The 26,568-nt window shown below is 37.5% G+C and overlaps 2 protein-coding genes, 1 non-coding gene and 2 pseudogenes across 3 annotated transcripts; all 5 read right to left on the bottom strand.

The window, feature by feature from the left end:
- Window positions 1-1,206: 1,206 nt before the first annotated feature.
- Window positions 1,207-6,418, bottom strand: LOC106427368 (annotated as a pseudogene).
- On the bottom strand, window positions 1,390-2,873 carry LOC125591902 (glutathione S-transferase T3-like). The gene is made up of 3 exons (XM_048766820.1): window positions 2,811-2,873; window positions 1,832-2,128; window positions 1,390-1,758 (listed from the first exon to the last, which is right to left on the bottom strand). The coding sequence occupies exons 1-3, from the start codon at window positions 2,871-2,873 to the stop codon at window positions 1,390-1,392; spliced, it is 729 nt and encodes a 242-aa protein (XP_048622777.1).
- Window positions 6,419-6,630: 212 nt separating the features above from the next.
- LOC106427356 (protein S-acyltransferase 8) lies at window positions 6,631-8,939 on the bottom strand. The gene is made up of 4 exons (XM_013868086.3): window positions 8,624-8,939; window positions 8,033-8,218; window positions 7,653-7,952; window positions 6,631-7,569 (listed from the first exon to the last, which is right to left on the bottom strand). The coding sequence occupies exons 1-4, from the start codon at window positions 8,666-8,668 to the stop codon at window positions 6,895-6,897; spliced, it is 1,206 nt and encodes a 401-aa protein (XP_013723540.1). The 5' UTR covers window positions 8,669-8,939; the 3' UTR covers window positions 6,631-6,894.
- Window positions 8,940-9,693: 754 nt separating this feature from the next.
- LOC106427369 lies at window positions 9,694-14,659 on the bottom strand (annotated as a pseudogene).
- A 7,598-nt stretch (window positions 14,660-22,257) lies between these two features.
- Window positions 22,258-22,364, bottom strand: LOC125592267. The gene has a single exon (XR_007328105.1). It is a non-coding gene; the product is annotated as a small nucleolar RNA R71 (small nucleolar RNA).
- Window positions 22,365-26,568: the final 4,204 nt, after the last annotated feature.

The following is a 26,568-nucleotide window of genomic DNA, read 5'->3' as shown; positions in this document are numbered from 1 at the left end:
TTGAACTTCATTGGAGAGTCGATCAACAATACGCATGAACAATGGCTTGTTCATTCTAAATCGTTGGCAGAATAGATTATCAGGATATGTTGGAGTTTCACTGAAATAATCATTTCACAAACGTACATGACTAGCTTCTCGATTTCATTCGATATAGACTCGTTTCTTCCTTCTTCTCCTTTCTTATTCTTGATTACCATAATCAATGATAAAATTCTCGAAAGCTTGCTCAAAATATTGATCAAAGTTTTCATCATCTGATCCCTCAGAAGTGTAATGAGAAGCATATGCTATATATTCGATCAATATGTAGAAATTGTTTTTGCTAATTTGTGTTTATAATGTAGAGAAGGAGAGAGGAGAAAATGAATTGCTTGAACACGGAAAATAGGAGTGAAGAGAAAATGAGTTGTTTGATCACGGTAGAGAGGAGAGAGGAGAAGATGAATTGTTTGGGAAAGGAAAATAAGACTGAAGAGAAGAGGAGTTATTTGATCACGGTGGAGAGGAGAGAGGAGAAGATGAATTGTTTGCCAATTATTTTGTGCTTACAAACCATAAATAGAGAATGAAATGAGAGAAGAGAAGATGACATGTGATCACATTACGACAAATGAATACAAACTTTACAAGAATGACATGTTTGGTAATAACCTCCCGTGACACTAGAATCACACGACAACATCACAAAAATACAATCTTGACATGTTTGGTTTAATAACCTCCCGTGACAAATGAATGACACGATAACATCAGAAGACTACAAGCTTAGCACAAGGTTTAACCGCCCATGACACTACAAAACAGAAGAGCAGAAGATTGACATGTTTGGTTTAACCTCCCGTGACACATGAAAACACATGCTCTGACACTGAACTTCCTCCACCGAGACTTCATGACAGTGAGCTTCTACGTGAGTACACTGCTACACTCTTCTACACCTGGAAAACCAAGAGAAGAACATGAGACAGAGATAGCTACAGTCTTTATATCATCCAATCACCAAGATAGCTATAATTAACCGCCACAGTCATAAGAAGAACAAGAAACAGAGTGTTCAAACAAGCATTTATATAATTAACAGCCAGTCACATAACAACCATAAGAAGAACAAGAAACAGAGTGTACAAACAAGCATTTATATAAATAACAGCCAGTCACATAACAACCATAAGAAGAACAAGAAACAGAGTATTCAAACAATCATTTAGAGAATTCAAACAATCATTTATATAATTAACCGCCACAGTCACATAACAACCATAAGAAGAACAAGAAACAGAGTGTTCAAATACAACAAACACCAACAACACAACCTCGAACTTGAACTAATAAGACGTCTAAAACTTGAACTTGAACTAATTAGAGCTTCTTAAGCTTAGACTTGAACTAATCAGAGAACAACTCATTAATGAACTTCTTCTTCAGAGCTTCTTCATACTCAGCTAGCTCTTGTTTTGCAATTAGGCTATCAAGTAGCTTCATCTTCGACAACCTTTCCTTCACTGTCAAATCCTCCTTTTTGATGTCCCACATTCTCTGAAACTCAAACATTACCTTCCCCGCTGCCTTGTTCTTTTGCTTTGATGCCTTAACACCCGGGGGATGAGTTGTTGCTTGATCAGCTTCAGAGGTATTGGTTTTAGAACAAGCATGAAAGTTAGATGAATGTGCACCGTCATCAAGCTTCCTCCTTTTAGCACTTCCATCGGTTTTAGAAGTATAAAGGTCACACCATTTCTGGTCATTGCGTAGCTCCTTCCAAGCATGTGCAAGGTTGAATTATTTTTTTGTGGTTGTTAAAGAAAATTTCATGTGCTAGCTTGAGAACATCATTGTCATTTTGACCGCTACTTTTCTCTCTACTTGCAGCTTCATGCGCCCTAAAAAACTTGTTGACAAGGTCGTTAATCTTGTGCCAACGTTTCTTACAGTGGGCCGCCTCTCTGTGTTCACACCCTGCGACCTTAGGACTTGCCGCAAAGTAGGCAGTAATCCTCTTCCAGAAAGCACCTGATTTTTGCTCATTCCCTACAACATGGTATTTGCTTGTGTTTAACCACGAGCTGATGAGCACAACATCATCAATTGGCGTCCACTTTCTCCTTTCTTTACGCTCTGCAGCCGTCTATCCACCGTAGTTTGAAGCTTCAGTAGGTTGAGTGCCAAAAAGAGGGACGTGTGCCGAAGAAAGTCCGGGACTATCTTCAGATAAACCAAAGAAAAGGTTTTGTTAACTATTAAGAAGTTCAACAAATGGTGTCTGCGTAAGTGGATGAGAATCCATTTCTGACAATGTAAAAGAAGGGAAGAAGGAACATGTTTAGGGGAAGAGAGAAAGAAAAACACTATCTTTTGGATATATGGAAGAGAAGAAAGAACGTCTTTATAAACTCCAAGAGAAAGAGAAGTACTATGTTTTTGATATATGGATGAGAAGAAAGAACATGTTTAATAGCACAGAAAAAGAAAAGCATTCTCTTTAATTGATCGACCCAACCAAATGGAGGTGACATATATCTAACCCATCACAACACTTAAACCATTCATAACATATTCATAACACATTCATAACACTTCAACCTTAAGCTAATTCAGTCATAACACTTTAGTCATTCTTAACCACTACATTCATAACACCTAACTCTAACCAGTACATTCATAACACCCGCTAACCACTACATTTATTAGAGACGATTCAGTTCAGAATAGATTCAAAAACAATTCATTTCACATCAGATTCCAAATCGACATCAATGCCTTTTTTCAAACTTTCTATCACTTTAAAAGATCAAGGAAATATTATTTACCTGTGTTGCAGTTGTTGTTCTCTTGTTTGCCGAACCTTCAAATCTCTTAAACGATGCATCCATCTCCCACACATAGACATAACAAAATTCACAAGGAATCAGAGGTGACAAATATATTAATCACGAACAATCAACAGACACAAGAGCACCAACAATCACAAACACAATTTAAGACATGCATGAATTGAAGGATTAAGACATAACAAGGATAAAACATAGCTTTACCTTTCGTTTTCCAGAGTATCAACAGTCGCCGTTTTGATTTCCACCGGAAAAAAGGCCACCGTTTTGCTTTCGTCGCAGATAGATACGGAGAGAGAGGTCTAGTGATTCTTTCTCGTGTCAGCCATCGAGAGAGAGATAGCGGCGGAGTCATCGAGGAGAGCCACCGTCCGCCGTCGATGAGAGCCACCGAGAGAGACGCCGACTGCTTCATCATCGAAGAGAGATCGCTTCATCGTCGAAGAGAGATCTGAAACAGAGGGGGAGTCGTCGAGAAGAGATGACGAAGCAGAGGCAGAGAGATCACGAAAGCGAGGCTTCTTCGTCGAAGAGAGATCAAGAACGAGAAGCTGAATCTCCGACTGATTCATCCATCATCCGTCGCAGAGAAAAAAGACCCGAAGTTTCGAAATCGAAATCGATTGATTTCATCTCTCGGTGACGCGTGTTCACTAAGTGACGACTCTTGGTGACCTTAATTAAGCGACGGTTCTTGTGTTAACATTTATTTTTTTTTAATTCAAAATAAGTTAAGCAACGGGTCTAAGCGACCCCGTTAACTATGGTCTTACCAAAACTCACCGCTTATCACATTAACTCGTCTTTCTCTCTTTTTCCTTTTATGTTCACTTTTGCATTCAGCTCCAACTTCGAAACCTCTCACTCTTTCACATCACGGCACAACCCCATTTAATGGACCATCATTTAATCGTTGTAACCGTTTGATGTAAACATATCAAATTATACAATTTTTTTGAAAAAATATACAATTTTGCTTCTTTTTCTCTATATTATTTTCAAGATTTAGTTAATTTTCCAAGGATTAAAAACTACTAATTTTACGTGCTTGCATTTTTTAATTTTATCGAACACTAAACCATATACACAACCTTTAAATGCATCCAAAATAACAAAAAAAAAACCTTAAATAAGATGCAAAATCATCTATAAATAATAGAAAAGTTAAAATATTTGTTAGAAATATAGCGGTAGGATTGTTGCATATGATATCATACTCAAAGGCTGAAATATCCTTCCATGTCTTGTTAATCTTTGTTACGGTTGGCTTTTCTTACAACTGACACATGACCAACGTACACTACTCTCGTTTGTTGTTATTGTTCTATGATCAGATCATATCATGTAAAAAAATCACACTGCAAATCAACTTTTTATTCAGAAAAACTTGACCACATCAGTTCTGCATATATTTCAGAAACTGAATAACTAATTTACCGTAACACAAATTTATGTGTACATAAAATATATTCAGTTATGTATTTTCATTTGTATTTGTGAACACTAAAAAATAACCCAACTGGTTTATAAAATCAGACGCGACGGTGGATGTTCTCGTCATCGTCGTCCACGGCATCGGCGGCTCCAGCTGCAAGATCTATGTGTTTCTCCATCTGCATGGTCATTTCCTTGAGCGTGGTTGAAGCAGTGTCACTGTTTGTACCAACCAATCCCGCCACCCGTCTCATTTTGTCGTTAGAAGCCCTAACGTCGTAGTGAGCCGTGTCCGGGGATAGCTTGAGCTTCACGTTTGCGCTCTTGAGATCAGCCACCACGGCTAAGTAGGCCTTGTGGCACTCAGTGAACGAAGCCTTCAGCGTTGGATCTGTTGGATCTTTCTTCGCTGTCTCATCCACGAAAACCGCTGTCTTCTCGGCTTGGTATATGGAGAGGGCCATCACGGCCTCGGCCAGTGGATTCTTTTCGGAGATAATAAAGAGATTTTGTTAGGATAAATAATAATGATGAGTCTAATTTACAATTAATACCATGCAGAACGTTTGAACCAGTAAATTTAAAACCCGGACCAGACAAGCGGTTTAAACTGTGAACCGGGAATATACATAACAAAATCAAAAACATCTGATCCGATAATAATCCAATATCAACCCGCCAAAAACCCGAAAACCATCGAACCAATTAAACTGAATATCACCGAATTTGTTTATAAAAAGAACACTAGTACAAATAAAACTTTGATATTTTATTTAGTTTGTATTTAAATTTATTTCAAAATTATTTATTAAAACCTTTAATTACTAAATTCAACTATATTCAAAAAAATGACAAAACATATAGATTTAGTTCTAGTTATTGTTCTATGATTGATGCAATCGAACAAAATTGAATTCGGTCGAACTATATTAACCAATGATCCAAAAACGTTTTTTGGTTTAGTTACCATATCGGTTTTAGAAACATTGGTTTTAACCAAAAAGAATGATCATTCTCATTCAAAATCTTTCACATGCAAAGCAAACAGTAGTAAATATGAGTAGATGACTTTGGTTGATTTTAAGAAACAAACATACGCAACAAAGAATGGAGACATAGGTTTGAAGATGAGTACCAGGCCAATGGGAGCAGCCGTAGGGGGATTGGTATTTCAAATGAGGCGACGCTGATGATGAGCTTAAGAGTAGTAGCAACGTGACTGCCGCCACTGCCAAGGTGGACAGTACCGATGACGTTGCCATTTATTTGCGTCTGAAGGTTTCTTTTCTTGGGTTGTTATTCAATTTTATGTTGTTTGACTTTTAGTTTAGAGAGTATGAGTGTATATATATATATGAAAGATTTACATCATGGGCTAGATTAGGAACGTTGGATAACTTTAGAAAATACTATATTTGTAATCAGATACATTAAATACTAAAATTATATTTATACTTGCTAATTTCGGAGACCTATGTGAATGGTTTGTTGTTTGTGTTTAGTCGACGACAAAGTCCATTATCGTCTTTCCTTGTTTAAGAAACTAGGATATGACGTGACAAGTTACAAGTGTTGAGGATGATAGTACATAACACATTTCACTGAATCTTTATTTGACGTGTAGGCATGGTTTTGGATATCCATTTCATATCCGGATCCAATTTTTGGGTTTACTCTTTTAAATCCAGTTCAGATTTATATATGTTCAAGTAGTTTTGGTTAATAATACTTTGGATTCAGGAAAACTTTATAAAGTTGTCTAATATGCTTTTAGACCCAAATTCATTTCAGACATGTATGAATTTGAATATTCTTACGGTCAGATCAAAATAAACATAAAGCTATTATTTGATATACTTAATTATTTTTTATATATACTCTTCTTTTATAAATGATGTTTTGTATTTTTTCGCACAAATTTAGGTAACTAGTACAATACCTACTCTAACTTTCTATAATTAATTAATTTAGTCTAGATCATAGTTACGACAGAGATAAAAACAAGGGCAAAAGAAGTCCAGTTTTGCTATATCCTGTCTTGAAGTTTGTAAACGACAAGTATTGTAAAACACAATAAAAGTTCCGAAGTGTCATTTATAAAAAAAAGCAGAGGGAGTATTTTAGATAATAATTCAGATTTTAGTCAAAATCATTCAAGTTTTGGATATCCATTCGAATTCAGTTAACATTGAATACATTAAATACTATTCTAAAGAATTTGTTTGGATATTTTTACATATTGGATTAGATACAGATTCAGGTTTTCAGTGTGGAATCAATTCCAATCTCGAGTTCAATTACAAATGTCCAGACTTGAGCAGACTTACGTATATCTTTGGCTGAGCTAAACACAAGAAGCTAGATATTATCAACGCAAATACAGAATGGAATTCCACATAATATCAACAACAGAATAGCACAATTACACAATTAAGGAAAAGAAAAGAAGAACAGAAAAGGGGAATATACGCAAAGATTACATGAACTGACTGGCAAATCCCCCAAACCATATCAGATCCTTCCGACTTCTGTCCTAAAAAGAAACCTCTCCAAATGTTTGGAACCAATTAAAAAAAAAACAAAAGTAATAAACACATCGACTCTCCCTCTTCCTTCCTCTTCTGTTGCTTTAGCTTCGACTCTCCCTGACATTAGAACTACTCACATCTGCCTCTATATCCCAGCTCCCACTTCTTCTACTCCCCCAGCTTCCATGCCTCGTCTCCGTCCTTATCGTAGCTGCTCTCTCAGCAACCCCAAGCATCGATTGGTCAATGTCCAAACTGTGATGAGGTTGCTCTGCTGGATTACACCGCTGTGATATATTCATAAGATCATCCCCAATGTCTAAATCATCCTCCACTTTCTGCCTCAGCGTTCCAGCTTCATCCTCTGATTCTCTGGTGGTTGTTGTAACAACTCTTGGAGGCTCTTCTTCGACGAAGGCTCTGAAGTTGTTCCTCGAGGGCTTAACCTGGGTGCAAAACACCTCCAGGAAATTGTTAGCACAGCCACGGTTATACGCAACGGTTCTGCTGTTTGCTCTGTACCGGAAGTTCTCATAGGTTGTCTGGTTCGTGCCTATGAGGTACAGGTGAAACCCCGTGAGCCCTCCAACAAACCAGAAGGCAATAAAGCAATATATCATAAGCGCAACCGACCAAGGAGATTCTCTCATCGCCATCCACACCGTTCCGCGATGATGTTCCATCAGAATCTTGATGTATAACGCCGAGATGGAGAACACGTATATGCAGAGAAGTGTCGCCGAGGAGACAAACATGAAGAAGTACCTATAGTTTCTCTGCCAATGAACTTTCCAAGTCAGTAATCTCTAATTAACATTTTTAAGTAAAAATATGGTTTTTGAAAATGAGTTTTTTTTACCAGTCCAATGCATTGGCCCACCCAGGGGCAATGATGATCAAAGCGCTCGACGCAGTTGTTGCAGATGGAGCAGTGGGAGCAACGAGGAGGTCTGTAGAGCATGCACGTGTCGCAGTATTTCACTCTAACGGAAACGCCGTTGACGATGACTTCTTTCGTCCGAGGGATTTGAACGCTTGGTGTTTGTCTTCCGTCGGCTGATAGTGTTGTCTCGTAGCGTAGATCTTCCTCTGGTGGATGTAAGTTTCGTGGAACAATGCCAGGGTCTCGTGCAGATGTGAAGGAGAGGAGGATCAATACCTATCCAAAAAGCCAACAACGTGATTCAGCAATGAACGCCAAGATGTATGAATATTAAATGGGCACAGCAGAATACTTACATAAAAAGTGAAGAGAATTGCAACGACCAGGATAGCGTATCCAGCATTGTAGGGGGAGAACTCGTGGCGAAGATGCCTTGCTACAAACACGCAGAATAAAACAACAGGGAGTATGATGAGGAGGACGGTGACAGGGACTGATCTGGCATCCGGACCAAAGATTAATCTCCCACCAAGGATGAACTTCTGAAAAAAGAGCAAGGACACACCATAATAGCAAGATCATATGAATTCCCCATAACCACTAATTATTCAATGTAGTTTTGACTCAAAAACGGTTGTGAACACATCATCAAGAAATTGAAGTTTCATGCTTTTCACACAGGAAGATTACAAGTTCTCGATACATTGGACCCTGCATCATGAGTTTTACAGCATACCAAAGCTGAACCAACCAATAACTAAGAGGATACGCTACACAATGAACTCGACATAAGCCTATGTTCTCTCTGTAGATGATAGCTCAAGAAAGAAACACAACCAAAAAGTAAGCAACTTTCATAAGGGAGAAGAGAAGTTATCCATCACCCAGACCAAACCCAAGAAACAAAAACAGTAAAGTAAGATGATAAAAAAAAAAGGGGGGCTTACATTGCTTCCTTTCCAGGCTTGGAAGACCCTTTGCGTCTGTGTCATGGAGAAGAAGAAAAGAAAAGGGCTTACTTCCGATGACAATCCTAACAGATCGCTAGCAACAGAGGAATTGATGACACACTATAATAAAGGGTCGCGAGCGATTTCTGGGCTGACCTCCCTCGACGACGGGAGTGGTGTTTTGTATTCTGCGTCGTCTTGCGACGCGACGGACGAACGAACGATTGTTTCTTCTTCTCTCTCTCTCTTTCGTTTTCTATTCCCTGTTTTTTTTCTTCTCTTTCTTGGTTTATATGACGTCATCTTGTTTACCCTCCTAAACCACAATTATTTACTTTGTACACTTGTAGTTTTAGTACCCCTCGCTTTTTCTTGTGACTAGTTGTGTTTTTGGAATTTTATGATTTCAAATAAGGTTTCGTTTTATGCTAACTAATATCTTATATCAAAATAAAAATTATACTGATCACTTGACAACATTTTTGTAACCTCTCCAAAACACAAAGAGGGGTGAGTTTGACAACCATTAATAGCTCTGACCTCTCAGTTTCTTCTACCTTCTTAGGTAACACTTTGATCTCGGCTTGAAATTAATCCAACCCGTCTGAAAATAAAATTGCATCCCCTCCCCCGAGTTCATGATTGGGATCTTAATGAAGCCAGTTAAGAATCATACCATGCCTGCTTCTCTTTCAAATCTTGTCTAGAGAGGCAACTTCTGCAGTTGTAAAGATCCTGTAGAGCCACTGACACTAGACGAGATAGCTGCTGATCGTTGCCAAGCTCCCGAGGAAGTAACTTCCAAATAAATTAAAAAAAGTAGCAAGAAGTTTTTATCTTTTGAATTTGCAGAAAGAGTTGATATACAAGATCATAGTACTTAATTTGCAAGCGACAGAGTTCTGATAGCTGAAGGCAGCTGTGGATCGCCAAATGAGTGTTAAAGTGTACCTAGGCGAGTGCAATGTGGATGACATGTACGCATGGTAAACACAACACTAGCTCAAAACGCAAGAGAGTCGCGTTCTCTGTTTCCCTCATTTATTTGGTGATTTTGACAAGGAAAAAAGAATAAAACAATTGTGCACTTGTTTTTGAAATACAGATTATTTCGGAATGTGAACTAATCTTTAACATTGCATGTTTGTGGATAACATAATAGAGAAGAAGGATACACCAACGGCATTCTGTACAGATATAAAATTAAATGATATAGAAACATTTATGAGCACCACCCTGTGAGTTAGATGTGTTATTCAATTCAGACAAGCTTTGATATAGCCTTGCAAGACACCCAGAAGGCTTTAGATGCAATACTCAGGATCATCGGGTTTTGATATATCCTGTGGTTGCCATTAAAAGGATATTTGGTGAGAACTTATAATCATTCAGACACACAAAGTTAGAGTGATGTGATCTGTTTAAAAAAAAAGAGAGAGAGTGAGGTTTGGTGAATGTACCCTATGGCAGTGGCGCTCCATGAAGCAACGTTGTAAATAACTTTACTACCTTCCCATGCTTTACGAAGCTTCCCCTTTCTCTTCTTCACAGAAAACATGGTGCTAAGTGCTACATTCCCAGTTCATAAGTAATAATATCTTAGTATTTGAATTTTGACATAACAAAAGTCAGACTCACTAGCATACCTTTATGAAGCTGATCAGGTGATATATCCTACAAAGAAAAAAAGATATCACTCAGATTAACTACACATGATAAGTTGACTGAGAGACATAAAAAGGAGGAGATAGTAAGTAGGTACCTTTGTCTGTTCAAGGGAAGATAAATAAGTAACCATGAAACAAGCAATACCATCTGCTACATCTTCTTCCCTAACGACCACATAATCATCTACTTTTGTCACCCCATAATATATCATCTTCACTAACTACATCCCAAGAGCTACCATCTTCTGCCAAATTCAACAACCTAGAGAGTTAAGCTAAACGCAACACGTACATATATATATATATATATATATATTCTTCAAACAGTAATGAACTTGTTACCAGCAGGAAGGTCTTGGAGGAGAAGTGAAGCTTGGGCTGACTCTAACCTATCTCGAAAGTCATGGCATTCAACTCTAGATTTGATGAGATCATACAACTGCATTGCTTTTAAATTCTCATATTCTTTCTCTCATACATCACAACTATTCTACTGTAAAGCTAACGTTTTTTTTCATCAAAATCCTACAAAGCAGAGATAGATAGTGAGGGTGGGGATATAAAGCATTACTTTATCGGTTTCAGGATCTCTTGATTCGGAAGTAGACAGCTCTTCTTCCCTATCCGGTGAGTCACTCCACTGGCCCACGCGGTCGCTATCATCCACATCGGAGAGATTTAGAAGCTGGAGAGCTCTTTGGCAATCGTCGAGCAAGTTCTGCAACGTCTTCCGCTCGACACGAATACTATCTAAACGAGTCGAGCTAGATACCTCAATTTTCCATTGGGGGGGGGGGTTTTTGCGTATAATTGAGAGACGAAAACTTCTTACGGCGTAGAGATTCTGAAAGAGAGAGCCGATTTGATTTGATTCGATTTGATTTGATTTGATTGATTCTTCTTCGTCTTCTTCTGCACCCTTTTCCTCTTCCTTTTTGTTTAATTTTCACCGGGGAAATAGGGAAACACACAACAAGCAAGCAACTAGATTTGTTAGAACAGACACTTGTTGGATCTTTATATAGAGAAAATTAAAAAAAATTGTTTATGAGGAATTTAAACCTCTGTAGATTTTGTTATAACTAAAGAAGAGATGAAAGAGGAATTCCTATACGTACTATAGAGATTTTTTCCGCGCGGGCGGTTGTGTATTTTTGAAATATTTACCTTTTTTACTTTATATAAATTATTGCATTTATATTATATTTAATTTTAGATTTAGTATAGTCAATTTAGAGCTATTGTTTTATTTGTGTAGGTGGCTTGAATCATCTAATTTTTTTTTCAATACACAATAAATGCAGTAAAATACACAATAGTTAAAAACAAAGTGAAATTCGTCAACTTAAAGAATTACAACAAAAAATCTTTAAATATTCTTTGTTGTCTTACACATTTTATAATTTTTTGGTGCAAAATAATCTAAGCAATTTTTAAATATAAAAAATAATAAGACACAATCCGCATTAGGCATGGGCGTTTAGATACCTATTTAGGTTTGAATCGGATATTTTAGATTTTGGGGGTATTTCGGTAATGGGGTCTAGAACCCGTTCGAGTATTTTTACATATTGGGTCAGGTTATGATATTTTTTAGTTCGGTTTTGTTATTTCGGACCGGGTTCAGATATTTAGATTTAGACAAAAAAATAAGTTCTTCATTGCTCAAGTTTTTGTACAAAATTTTTTACCATTAACTTAACTGATTTTCTGTTTTTATTGGTTGGACGATTAACAGATTTAGAGATAAAAAAAAATTAAAATTGAAAAATTAATCTGGTTGTTATTTTGAGATTTTGAGTTCAATTTTTATTAATGTACGAAAAAAGCATTTTAAGTGAGAAGTAAATCATTTTGTCCATAATTATATACATATTATCTAATCTCTGAACCATATGCAACATCAATATAGATATTTTGAATAAAATAAAAGAACTAAAGTAGAAACATATGGTTAAGTATACATACATTATGTTATCTTCGGATATCCATTCGGGTTCGGATATCCAGTCTCTCCTAACTTAATATCCGTTCGGGTATTTTTGCCACTTCGGTCGGATTTCGGTTTGGATTTTTCGAATCAGAATCGGGTATGAATTAAGATATCGAATAACATGTCCACTCCTAATCCGCACGTAGCGCGGAAAAAAGATCTAAATTAATATGAATGTGAAAAAAACACGGTAAAATACAGGAATTTCATATATTTGTTTATATATATCATTTGAACAATTTAGATGAAAAAAATGAAACTTTCGCTAAACTAACTTTTATTGATCTGTGGCCACGGATCTAGTATTGCATAAAGGTGAAATACGGGAATATAGCCTATTTGATCACTTCACTGTTATTGTTAGACTAAATTTAAATTTAAAAAATCTGGTTTAGTTGTGCTATTCCAAAAAAAATATTGGAATATTCTAATATATCACGTGTAGTTTTTATTGTGAATGCTATTTCGTAAGCAAATTTTATTAATGTAAGAGAGTTGTATATCTAATCATATCTATTAATAAAAAAAATGATAGGTCCAAAACTTAAATGACAATCTCTTAGTATAAAAAATAGTATTTTAAATTAATAGATTAGATTATTAACTATCTATTAAATGAAGCTTTCTACTTATATGATTTTATGACCAGTTGTATTTTTTTTAACAAAATTTGTATCTCCTGTACAAGCCACTGATATCTCAAAGGTATGTTTTATGTAATTGTTTAGAAATTTTGCACATTTGTTTGCATGTTTCCAGAACAATTTGATTCACATTTTTCTCAGATATGGGTTCCTTCAAATCCAAAAGGAGCTGAGAGATTACCACCCGGTATTATTGCATCCGAGTCAGACTTGTATTTGCGCAGGTTTTGGGGGAACCCAGAAGAAGTTTGATTCTCAAACACACAATCTCATTCTTGGATTTTACAGTTTATTTTCTTCTCTCTGTTTCCTCAGAATTTGAAAAAGAAACCGAGATATCTAGTAACATTTACAGTGGGTTAAAAACAGAGCCAAAACATAGATGCATGTGTTAAGAAGGTTGCTTCCTGTCCTTTTTGTTTTTTTTTCTAAATTTTTATTTTTATTTTAATGGTAATCTCATTTATGTTTTGTCTTCCTTTTTTTTTGAACACCATGTTTTGTCTTCCTAAAAACAGTTTTCAGACAACTTTACTGTTGTTCTGTTTCATTACGATGGAAGAACAAGTGACTGGGATGATGAATTTGAGTGGTCGAAGAATGTGATACACATAAGTGTTAAGAAGCAGACAAAATGGTAGCTTTGCTTATACCTCTCTATCTTTTGCCCCTAGATTTCACAGGCACGATTTCAACTTAATCATATTCTGAAAGTTAGAGCTGGGAGATTACACATAGCATTAACAATTCTAAATTCCAAAAAAAAAGAGATTGTTTGTGAGATGTTATGACTCTTAATTTATGTTTGGTTTCTAATGAAATTGGTACATAAACACTACCTTGGATGGATATGGAGCTGGAACTCTCATAATCTGACTAATTGGTATGACGGGATGAGAAAGACCTGGGAGATAGATTTAAAAGAGAGTGAATTGGTGAGCTGATGTGGTTGATACGATAACATGACCTGAGTGGAAAGAGTCACAAAGAGGCATGACGTTGAGACTATCAAGAAAGTGATGAACCTGAGAGATGGAAGGATGGAGGAGTTGAAGTGAACGCATGAGTTAAAAGGTAAGACTTTTCGATAGTGACGATTGACAACATTGTGGGATTTGTATCGCTGGTGTGTGAATAGGGCAGAAGTGAAATGGGAGAGTGAGTTATATATGGCTAGACTGGGAAATTGAAGGGATTATGACTATTCGGATGTTACAGTATTGAAGAGTGCTTGAATAACTTCAAGGACGGAGGACTGTCATTAGGCCTGAGGATGACGTTAAGGTTGTATCGTGAGGATAGGGAAGAGGGAGAGGGATTGTTAGATCGGGTGCCGTCTAAGAGAAATATATTGAATGATTCAGAGTGGTCGAGTGGTCGTAATAACGGTGAATTGCAGAGAATTTGAAAGGATGACGACGAAGTGGAAGGGTCGGAGACGATAAGGAAAATTATGGTAGGCGAGATAGGCATGATATGGGCTATTGCGGACTTTTAGAAGCCCATATGGATGGCCCGGATCTAAGTTGACTGAAGCAATGCTGACGTGTCCGATTAATTGCTCCTCATTGGCTGATTTTTTTTGAGGACGTGGCAGCCTCACCATTGAATATATTGTGCTTTTAGTATTGTGATATTACTAGGGTCGGCCCGGGCTACGCCCGATTTTTTTGTTTAAATTTAAATTTTGATTATATATTTAGTATGTTTATTTTAATATATAAATTCTATAATCTATTATAAAAATATATAAGAAACTATAGACAAATATAATATAATTTTAAATTATTCAATATTTTTCTTTTATGCGATTCAAAAATTTTTGTATCCATTTTTTGTTATTGAAAATTATATATAAGATGAAGAGAAGAATGAACAAAAATTAATTAAATTTTAGTTACAGTGTTTAATTGGTTGAATTATTTACATGCATGTTTCGATTCACTTAGAACAATTTATAACATTTGTTTCCAATTAGTCTATAAGTAATTCAATGGACTCTCTCATTTAAATTTAAAACTCTCTATATTTTATGTTTTTTTCTTAAATCAGATGTTTAAAAATTGTAATATTTTCTTGTTTAAAAAACTTACAACTATATATGATAGTTCTCTTTTGTATAGAGAGATATATGAAGTAATGAGAAGAGAGTGATATACATGTATATTCCATATCTTTAAAAACAATCATGAAAAGATAATCGTTTTAATTTGGATCTATGAAGATTGGGTTTTCTAAGATGTCAATTATTTGGGTTCGTCAATCGTGGGGGATTTCAATTTTGTCTTGGTAGCTTATGTTGTTGGATTTGGGTTCTTTTTTTTTTCTTACTTTCCAGTGGTTTGATTCGTAACTTGTTTGTCAAGTAATCTTTGGATCTCTAACTAATTTTACTGCAATGAATTGCTCTGTAATACAATATTAAATAAGGTATATGTGAAGAGGCTTTTAAGTTAAACTTGGAAAGCAACACATGGAACATTTGGATAAGGAGAGTAATTATTGTAACAAAAAAACGTGAATGAAAGCTTAGGAAATCAAGAGTCACGTAGAAGAGGAAACATGCAGCCTGAACATGGCAGGCAGAGTAAGGCGGTAGTTCAACATCTGTAATGGTAGATGGCCTCATCTTCCTTTCGACCTTCCTCCTTAGAGTAACAACAATTCAATATGGTCAACGATTCAAATAATAACCAATCTCTAAACTGACTCTCGATTGACACTCGTTTTACCAGATAATCTGTTGTAGTCTCTCATGTTTTTCTCATAGCCAACTTTGCACTTTTCAGCCTTAGCACCATAAAGTGTCTTCCTCTGCATTATTGTGAAATGAAAGTACTCCCTCTGTTTTTTATTGTAAGTAGTTTTAGATGAATGCACAAATATTAAGAAAGTTATTAATTTTTCCAAAAGTAGCATTTGATATATAAATTAGGTGTAGTTAAACCAGTCATAAATAAGTATATATTATTTGATTGGTAACACTATACCCAATAAAAGTAAAAATTACTTAAAATTATGAAAGCTACTTATATTTTGAAACAAACAAATTTTGCTTAAACTACTTACAATAAAAAACAGAGGGAGTATTAGATTTAGAGCATTGTCTCCCACAGATTTTCTTAACCTGTTTTTGTGTCCATCTTTACGGTGCTTCCTCTATCAATTATGTTAGTGTGCCTTTCAAGATCAAGAGGCTAAGTTATAAAAGAACCTTCAAAGTGAAAGGAGCCATTCACAGCAAGCAGCAGTATATTTGTTTCATAGGATGTTCATTTTCGAAAGTTTCACAGAAATATTTCCTAAGGATCACAAAAAGTCCAGCACACAAAAGAATTAGGGTAGACACTTTAATGGAAAGAAAAAAAACAATAACAGACAAAAGATCTACTCTTATAACCTTCAGTAAATTTCACAGTAGCCAAATGAAAAGTATTTTGACAGCCAAAATGTTTAATCCTTGGAAACTACTGAACACATGAAAGTTAAGAATCAGTAGGCAACGATTAAATGAAAACGAAGAAGGCATTTGTTTGGCCGTTTGGTTTAGTTTGGATCATTTGCAATCTCTTTGCTACATCCTGCTCACTTCGTGGGATTCTTAGTCACAAAAACTATCACCAAAACGATCGATAGCCAACATCAAAAGGAACTCTATAAATTAGTCAAGTACAAATTAAAATCATAAACATATAAAGAGAAATCTAGGAGGATGGTAACAATGTAAACAATTGTTCGGCTTAGTAACAAAAAAACAACATGAGACCAACAAATATCACCCAAAACAGAACACAAGCACATAGTAAAGAGGAATTAAAAATATAATCATGTAGGAAATCTATGGTCGAAAACTACATTGATGAAGATCGTAACAAACATAATAAACAAAAAAATCAACATCTAAATCATCACCGATACACAAAAACTTAGGAATAAAAAAAATGATAATCTATACATGAACAAACGTAAAAACAACATGAGACCAACAAATATCGCCCAAAACAGAACGCAAGCACATAGTAAAGAGGAATTAAAAATATAATCATGTAGGAAATCTATGGTCGAAAACTACATTGATGAAGATCGTAACAAACATAATAAACAAAAAAATCAACATCTAAATCATCACCGATACACAAAAACTTAGGAATAAAAAAATGATAATCTATACATGAACAAACGTAAATCAAGTTAACAAACAAAACCAAAAGTGAAATCATTTCTCAGAAACCAAAATCAAAATCACTGTTATCAAAAGCTAATGCTTGAGAGGATAGTACTGATTGAAATCCAGGGGATAGGACATGCCTCTTTATAGTCAAAGATTCTGAGAAAGGAAGTAAAGGGGTTTGCATTCAATGATACCGTGTGCGGAGTGGTAAACTTGTTAATAATCCCGTCAAAGGTGACGATTAGATTCAGACTAACAACGTTACGTTTTCAGATTTTTTTACCGGTTTGAGATTTGTTTTTGAGACGGTGGAGTCTCCAAGAGGAGACCTTGTCTACAGATTACAGAATGTCTAAATTTGAGCCCAATTCAAGCCTTTAAATAATTTAAATACATGACCACATTCGAAACCCATTTAAAACTCTCTCTGAATATAAGTGAACGCATACTTAATGAAACACATAGTTTTGTTATAGGAGGACACGTGTCAGCTTCTCAAAGCTCGAATTTATGACGTGGACGCTAAGGTGGCATCACCAGGAGGGAGTAAACCCTACTTTATATATAAAGATTTATCGAGTAATAGATCCTTTATATAAGATTACAACAGCTTGGAAACAAAGTCTAACTTGGAGTGGAGAACAAGTATATCTAGGACTTTCCATATGGACATCACCACAATATTCATAACACTTCCCTTCAATGTTCATTATACTAAAGTGTTTTCAAAACGCGTAGTGCTGCCTCGTTAAAAACTTTATCAAGAAAACCAAAATGGAAAAATCATGATTAAGGGAAAAAGAGTGCAGCGCGTAATGACTTCCTCTCATGTGTACATACGTCGAGATCTTTGAGATGACGTAGTCCGATTAGATGAACTAACTTCTTGAAAGTAGCAGTGGTTAGCGCATTGGTGAATAAGTCACTTGTACAAACTTGTAGGACACGAACATTGCCAATCTTCTGCAGTGCATGAGTCTTGATATGACTCATGTTGATTCTTGCTAAGATACATAATCTTGAAGGACTTAGAATGATGATAGACTTTCATCTTTGAAATGATAACATTCCCTTTGGGTGTCTATCACTTGTGTTGTTGCCTCGTTAAAACTTTGTCATGCAAAAACCCAGTGGGATAAAAACTATGATAAGGAAAAAGAGTACAACCACACACACTACCATATTTCTTCTCCTGAAAGCAATATCTTCAGGATATGCATTCCAATCAAATAAATCTTCTTTAAAATTGAGAATATAATAATAAACTCTTTCCATTAGAGTATTAAATGTATATAGACTTCAGGTCCACAATTCTCTTTTTTTTTTGTTGAAATGTTAAATTTATATATCAACAAAAGAAAAAATGTTTACAATACTGAAATTTTGAAAGAGCTATTGCAGTTCCATCATTTTAATTCTTTCCCAGCCATCTTTGCATAAGGAGGCTATTGAACTCAGGGTTCCTGCCTCGAAGGGATGAGATTCTGTTCCGTATGGTTTTGTCTAGCGATCACACAAGCTGAGCCGGGGAGTTCCAAGAGTTGTTATGTTTCCGACCATTGCGTTCTCTCCACAGTGAGTAGATTGATCCTTGATAAGCCAGCCGAAGCAGGCAGGAGTCAACCTTATTACGGCGAGGAGATAGCAGGGTGTTGATGGTAATACTCCAGTCAGGATTTGGCCGAGGCAGAAGAGAACCTGTCAAGTCAGTCCAAACAGTATAGGAGTACGGGCATGCAAAAAATAGGTGGTCTCGGGTTTCGTCTGGCTCGCCACAGAGCCTGCAAAACTGAACCTCTCCCCACGCTCGAGTCCGATCGCCTGTCGAAAGTCTATTACGCACGGCCAGCCACGCTATAAACGAGAAACGTGGTATTGCTTCCGAGTACCATATTATTTTACTCCACTCCACAACATTTCCGTGATCTCGAAGTTGGTCCCATGTCTTGGATGCTGAGAACCAAGATTAGTAACTGTCATCTCCATGTTTCCATAGCACACGGTCACCTCCTGCATCCTCTACCGGGGGTGGAACAAAGTTAATGGCAGCTATCATCTCCCGTAGGGGACAGCTACGACATCTTCTTATGTTTCATTGCCCAGACGAGGCTGCGTCGGAGACTCTGGCATATCTGCTAATACCAAGAATCATGGTACCCGAGTCACCTGCAATATCTATCAATTTTCCCGTATTCAGCCAGTTATTAAACCAGAAAAGAGTGTCCTTCCCGTTACCTATTTCATACTTTAGGAGAATAGCTGTTTGGTGGCGGAGCTTGAGCAGTTTACGCCATATCCAAGAGCCTGCTTGAGTGTCCTTGACATCCCAGAAACATCGATTGCGCAGTTCTCATTTGATATAGACAATAATTTTGTGGTCTATTTGGACTTTAAGCCAAATGTCTTTGCATACACTCGTCTAGCCATTTATCTTGTAAATAAGAGTTATTCATGCTCTTATTATAAAAGTTACCGCTGTGACTTTTTTTTGTCATGCAAAATCATATATTTTAGTTATGAAAATTTTTTTAACTTGCTCAATAACACTTTAGATATGGTACTTCAAGACCAAACATATACGAGCATAAAATCCTTTAAGGATTTTTACAGATAACATCTCATTTTAGGTTTTCAGTTTGGAATACATAAAGACAGTACAGTATTGTTAATCCAAAATACAATTTTCTATAACTCCTCAGGAGTTTTGATTATATTCAAATCAAAGATTCTATTGATCTGATAATCTCTTGATAAGTATAAAGATGTATTGATTAACTTCAAATACTTCATATATCCCATAAAACATATTTCGATCGAATAGCTAGAGTTCTTGGGAACATGATTTTGATATCACCAATCCTAGTCCTTCATGGATTCTATTTTTTTTAAAGGATTCTATCTCTTAGAGATTATCAGTTTCCAGTGGGTTGTATAATTCATGTTCTTCCTTTATTGCCAGACTAATAAGGAACATGAAAGTAGTTGCATCTACACATGAGACTATGTGTCTTCACAGTCAATTCTATATTGATATTTCTTTGTGATATCTTGCATATTCACATTGTTTTATCCATTTATTCATGTGCATTTTCATCATATAGATTAGGATTTAGCCATGTCTAGGTTGCATTTTGCATACATATGTCTCTATTAGGTATTGGAGTACCACATGGAGTTCCTAGATACATTTGGGTACATTTGGAGCTCAAGGGAGGTGATTAGAGTGATCTTTGGACGAGCACTGCCTGGAGCGACTTCCCAGAGCGACTACATGAAGTCGTTGTGATACACATCCCGGAGCGACCTTGCCAGAGCGACGTAGAGAGGTCGCTCGCGAGACACCTTTGCCAGAGCGACTTGCCAGAGCGACGTTCCAAGGTCGCTCGCGTTTCCATGGCAAGACGACACCCAACGAAGCTCGGAGCGACGTCTTCAGAGCGACACAACCAGGTCGCTCGTGAGGAGACGACCCGAGAGCGACGTCTTCGGAGCGACACAGCCAGGTCGCTCGCGAAGAAACGACCCGGGAGCAACCTCTCGCAGCGACGTGCCGAGGTCGCTCCGTGTCTATTTGTTTGGTGAATTCATGATTTTTCAAGGGCCTTTTGGTCATTTCATTATGCACGTTTTTACTTCTAAAAACCTATGTTTTTAAGTACTTTTGTAAGCCACCAAAAAACAATCTCTTTTCTAGAGAAGAACTAGTAAAACTTCTTTTGATTCAGATTTCATTGCTTTCATCTTGTGTTCTTGTTGATTTCTTATCTATTTCTCTCCATGATTAATCTAAAATTCAATATGGGTTTAAGAGGAATCATGGAGATTAGTGAGTAATCACCTTTTGAATTCATGGGTTAGGGAGATCAAGGGTGATTAGGTTAGTTCTAGGATGTTTTAGTGTAGATCATTCTTGTTCCTTGCTAGTAGAGTATTCATAATGCATTTTCTGAGTTGGCCACTCAAAAGTTGATCAATAGGCATTTCCCACCCAAAAGGTGTTTGAATAAATGCCTGAGACAACTCTCCTAGGCTTTTAGTATACTTTGCCAAAGACATTTGTTGTTAAAGATGCTAAGATAGCTAATAGACTTGTTAGTAATGATTGGTTTCACATTATTCAACCAAAGAGATTTGATGTTTGAGATATGTTAGCAAATGAGCATTCATCTAGACATAGAGCTTGCTTAGAATTGTGTCTAGGCTTAAGGTCGATAGTTTGATTGATCATTTGTCATCCTTAGTTCGATACTTGATCACCCAAAGTCTAATCCCTATGCCCATGAGTTCTCTTTTCCCTTAGTCAAGAAAGTATCATTCTGTAATTGCTTTCTAGTATTAGTAGTAGTTTAAAACTCATCTAAATCATTGGTTGCACTTAGATTAAGTGAGTACTTGCATTCTCGGTGCTTTGATATCCCTCAGAACTGGTTCGACAATCGTTTATACTACAACATTTGTCTTAGGAGCCTTGAAAACTCCTAACATTAAATTGGCGCCGTTGCCAAATTCTGAGTAGATTTAAACATTGAGATTTAGTCACTTGCTTGAGACTAAGTCATTTTAATTTTGTTTTGTTACTGATTCTTCTCCTTCACCTACCTTTCACTTTCAGGTGTATGAACTTGAGGAGCAGGGGTCCATCAAACCTAGTTTCAATAGTAGCAGACATTAGAGCTTTCGAGAGGGAGTGTGCTAGAGCTAGAAGAGAAGAAGAACAACAAGCCCACTTGCAGAGATTGGATATTGATATGGCAGATCCACCGCAAGGGGCAGAACACCAACCACGGGCAGCTCGACCCATTGGTACTTATGAGCGGCCCAACATTCATGGTCATAGACTGGGAATCCGAGCACCAGCTGTGGCAGCCAACAACTTTGAGGTCAAGTCAGGACTCCTCAACGTGATCGAGAACAACAAGTATCATGGCTTGACTCTAGAGGACCCATTTGATCACTTGGACAAGTTCGACAGCTACTGTGGGTTGTCAAAAACCAATGGTGTGTCCGAAGATGCCTTAAAGCTCAAGCTATTCCCTTTCTCTTTGGGGGATAAGGCACGTCAGTGGGAGAAGTCTCTACCCAGCGACTCTATCACCACTTGGGATGACTGCAAGAAAGCATTCTTGGAGAAGTTCTTCTCTACTTCAAGAACTGCTAAGCTGAGAAATGAGATTTCCAGCTTTCAACAGAAGAACTTGGAAGGCTTCAGTGAAGCCTGGGAGAGATTCAAGGGCTACCAAGCTCAATGCCCACACCATGGTTTCTCTAAGGAGAGCTTGCTAAGCACATTCTACCGTGGTGCTCTTCCTAAGTACAGGGCCAGACTGGATACAGCTAGCAATGGGTTCTTCTTGGGGAGAACTGAGGAAGATGCAGAGGAGCTGGTTGACAACATGGTAAAGAGTGATGCGGTCTACAGTGGAGACCACGACAGAGGCAGTCGAACAGATGATAAGCAGACGAGGAAGGAGTTGAGAGCTCTACAAGATAAGATAGACATCCTCATTGCTGATAAAGCCACCCAAGAGCAGCTGCACTTTATTGGTAACCCAAGCCTAGAGACACCACCTCTTGTCCATGAGGTTGAGGGTTTGGAAGGTCAGGAAGAGCTGTGTTTCAACAACAACAATGGTAGCTGGTACAAAAAAGAGCCCAACTTTCAGTACAACAACTACCAACAGAAATCCTATCCTTACAACCAACAGAGTTGTTATCCGCCTAGAAACAACCAGCAAGGCAGCTATCAGCCTCAGCAAAACCCCTCGTCTGGTTCCTCTGCTCCTCAAGAGAGCAGCACTGAGACCTTACTGAAACAAATCTTGGAGTCTCAGACTAGAAGTGAGAAGCATGTTGGTTATGAGTTGAAGAACCTTCATTCCAAGATTGATGGGAGCTACAATGAGCTCAACAACAAATTCTCACATCTTGCTTCTACAGTCAAGAATTTAGAGAATCAGTTTGCTTCCATGAACACTCACCAGAATCGCCAGCAAGAATCTCTACCTAGAAAATCTGACCAAAACCCCAAGGAGGCCAAAGCTATCACCCTTAGGAGTGGTATGCAGTTACCTCCTACAACCCTCACCAGGGATGCTGAGAAACTAGGTGAGGAGGTGGCCATCAACTTAGATGATGAAGTGGTAATTGTTGATGAGAAAATCAATGATGAAATCTTGGAGAAGATTGTGGAAGCCAAAGGTAAAAGAAAGGTGGGGGAAGAGAGGAAAACAGTGAAAGATGGTGAAGTTGTTGCTCCAGCAAGTGAGAATTCTTTTGTTCATCCTCCCTATGAACCCAAACTTCCATTTCCTGGTAGATTCAAGAGGCAGCTGCTAGAGAAGTACAAAGCTCTGTTTGAGAAACAAATGAGTGAAGCTCAGGTTGCAATGCCCATCATCGATGCTTTCATGTTGATTCCTCAATACAACAAGTTCCTGAAAGATGTTGTAGCTGCAAAGAAGAAGGAAATGGAAAGCATGATGATTTTTACCCATGAGTGCAGTGCCATCATCCAGAGGCTTGATGTTCCAGAGAAGTTAGAGGATCCAGGATGCTTCACACTACCTTGTGCTCTTGGACCTATTGTATTTGAGAAATGTCTCTGCGATTTGGGAGCTAGTGACAGCGTGATGCCTTTGTCTGTTGCAAAGAAGCTTGGATTCACTCAGTACAAGAAGTGTAGACTCTCTCTGGTTTTAGCTGATCGTTCAGTGAAGTACCCTGTGGGCATCTTAGATGACCTCCCTGTGAAGATTGGAAGGTATGAGATACCTACATATTTTGTGGTGCTTGAGATGGGTAAGGAGGCTCAAGACCCATTGATTCTTGGAAGGCCATTCTTAGCTACAGCAGGAGCAATTGTTAAGGTGAAAGAGGGCACGATTGATCTCCATTCGGGTAAAGGGCATGTTCTCCACTTTGACATCAAGGAGAAAATGAAGAAACCAATTGTGTTCGGGCAAGCCTTCTACATTGAAGAGATGGGCACACCTGCTGATGAGCACCTTGAAGAGTCACCACCTGAGGACGACGAGGAGGGAGCATCTCCCTCTACTCATTCCCCATAGAAGGTAACCCACTACTTTCCCTTGTATATACCATTTCGTTTTTACATATTAGTTTTCTCTTTTTTGGTATCTCTCTCTCCTTGACAACACAGAGACTGTGTCATTTAAGTTTGGGGGAGGTACCAAGTATTTGATCACATTTGTTTTGATGATTTTGAGTCTCATGCATTGCATTATACATATATATTTGCATTAAAAAAAAATCATTTAGTTTGCATCATTTGCATTTCTAGGAGAGTCTAGAGCATATAGGTTGCATTTACTTGCATTGGGAGCAATGATTTGAAATGCCTTGTAAAGAACACTACTTTGCACCTGAGTAGCTTATGCACCTCTCAAAAAGACTTGTATGCTTCGAGCCATGAAAACTCTTCCTGAAACTTGTTGATTGCTGAAACTCAGTCTTTGAAGCCAACTACAATCTTATTTGAACTGAACGAACTTAATGCATCTTGCTCATGGTCCCTTGTGTACTGAATCATGGATATACACACTTGAGTTATCACATCCTTTATGCCAATCTTTTTTGACAAACTCTAGTGGTACACCATTCCCAAAATCCCTTCCTCCTTTTAAGCTTTCATTATTTGATGAGTGAGGCCTTTTTCGGAAAGCCATACATGTGCATAATGTTGAGAGTATCGGGAACGACAATGCTTGGTCTTTATTCTTGCTAGATTAGGCACTTTATTGTCTAGCTATAGGTGGGGGTGAGTGTGGTGACTATGGTTTGGAAGCATGAAAAGTTCAAAGGAAAAGAATAGACTCTTTGTGTTTAAATGGATAATCTTATTGGAATTAATAGATAAACGTCTAGCTCGAGTTTATGAAAAGTCTTGGCCCCCGAAAAAAAAAATATATATATATAAGAAAAAAAAAGAGAAAAAGAAAGAAAAAGGGGGCTAGCAAAGTTGTTTAGAGCTAAGATTTGTTTAGAAGTTGAGAAAATCCTTTATAGATTTCAAAGAAAAAGAGTTTTATGTGCAAAGTATTCTTGGGATCTTTTGGTGAGAGATGAGAGTTGGGTCTGACATTGGGAAGTGATTGTGTAACCTGTATGTTTGGGAAAAGGGTAGAACAATAGAGATTGAGCATTGTATGCATGAGTTGGTCCATTTCTTAGATATATTATGTGCAATGTCAAGGCTACTTGTTTTGAGAGTAAACCACTTTAAAAGATCATGGATTTTGAACCTCTTGACCCACTTGAATAAAAGCATTCGCTTACTCAACCAAATGATTTGGACCAATTGACCATTTGCAAGAATTCACTTGATGCTATGCTTAATGAACTTGAGAGTTGGCTGATTTGCATGTGTGAATGCATGATGATGAGTGTAGGGATGAAAAGAGTTGAGATAGGCATAGAGAAGCTAAAGTATAATAAGAGAGGGTGTACTAATGCTGAATTTAAATGTTGATTTGAGTGCTTTTTGTGTTTCTTTTGGCTATGAGCTCCCACCTTCAAACCTTTCTCCCTATGAGTTCTAGAAAGTTCACTTGAGGACAAGTAAAAGAATAAGTTTGGGGGAGTTGATATCTTGCATATTCACATTGTTTTATCCATTTATTCATGTGCATTTTCATCATATAGATTAGGATTTAGCCATGTCTAGGTTGCATTTTGCATACATATGTCTCTATTAGGTATTGGAGTACCACATGGAGTTCCTGGAGACATTTGGGTACATTTGGAGCTCAAGGGAGGTGATTAGAGTGATCTTTGGACGAGCACTGCCTGGAGCGACTTCCCGGAGCGACTACATGAAGCCATTGTGACACACATCCCGGAGCGACCTTGCCAGAGCGATGTAGAGAGGTCGCTCGCGTTTCTATCGCGAGACACCCTTGCCAGAACGACTTGCCAGAGCGACGTTCCAAGGTCGCTCGCATTTCCATGGCAAGACGACACCCAACGAAGCCCGGAGCGACGTCTTCAGAGCGACACAACCAGGTCGCTCGTGAGGAGACGACCCGAGAGCGACGTCTTCGGAGCGACACAGCCAGGTCGCTCGCGAAGAAACGACCCGGGAGCGACCTCTCGTACCGACGTGCCGAGGTTGCTCCGCGTCTATTTGTTTGGCGAATTCATGATTTCTCAAGGGCCTTTTGGTCATTTCATTATGCACGTTTTTACTTCTGAAAACCTATGTTTTTAAGTACTTTTGTAAGCCACCCAAAAACAATCTCTTTTCTAGAGAAAAACTAGTAAAACTTCTTTTGATTCAGATTTCATTGCTTTCATCTTGTGTTCTTGTTGATTTCTTATCTATTTCTCTCCATGATTAATCTAAAATTCAATATGGGTTTAAGAGGAATCATGGAGACTAGTGAGTAATCACCTTTTGAATTCATGGGTTAGGGAGATCAAGGGTGATTAGGTTAGTTCTAGGATGTTTT

Source organism: Brassica napus, chromosome C8 (assembly GCF_020379485.1).
Source record: "Brassica napus cultivar Da-Ae chromosome C8, Da-Ae, whole genome shotgun sequence".
In the NCBI taxonomy this organism is placed as follows: domain Eukaryota; kingdom Viridiplantae; phylum Streptophyta; class Magnoliopsida; order Brassicales; family Brassicaceae; genus Brassica; species Brassica napus.
Note: the sequence above shows the minus strand (reverse complement) of the source record. Positions and strands in the feature narration are given on the sequence as shown.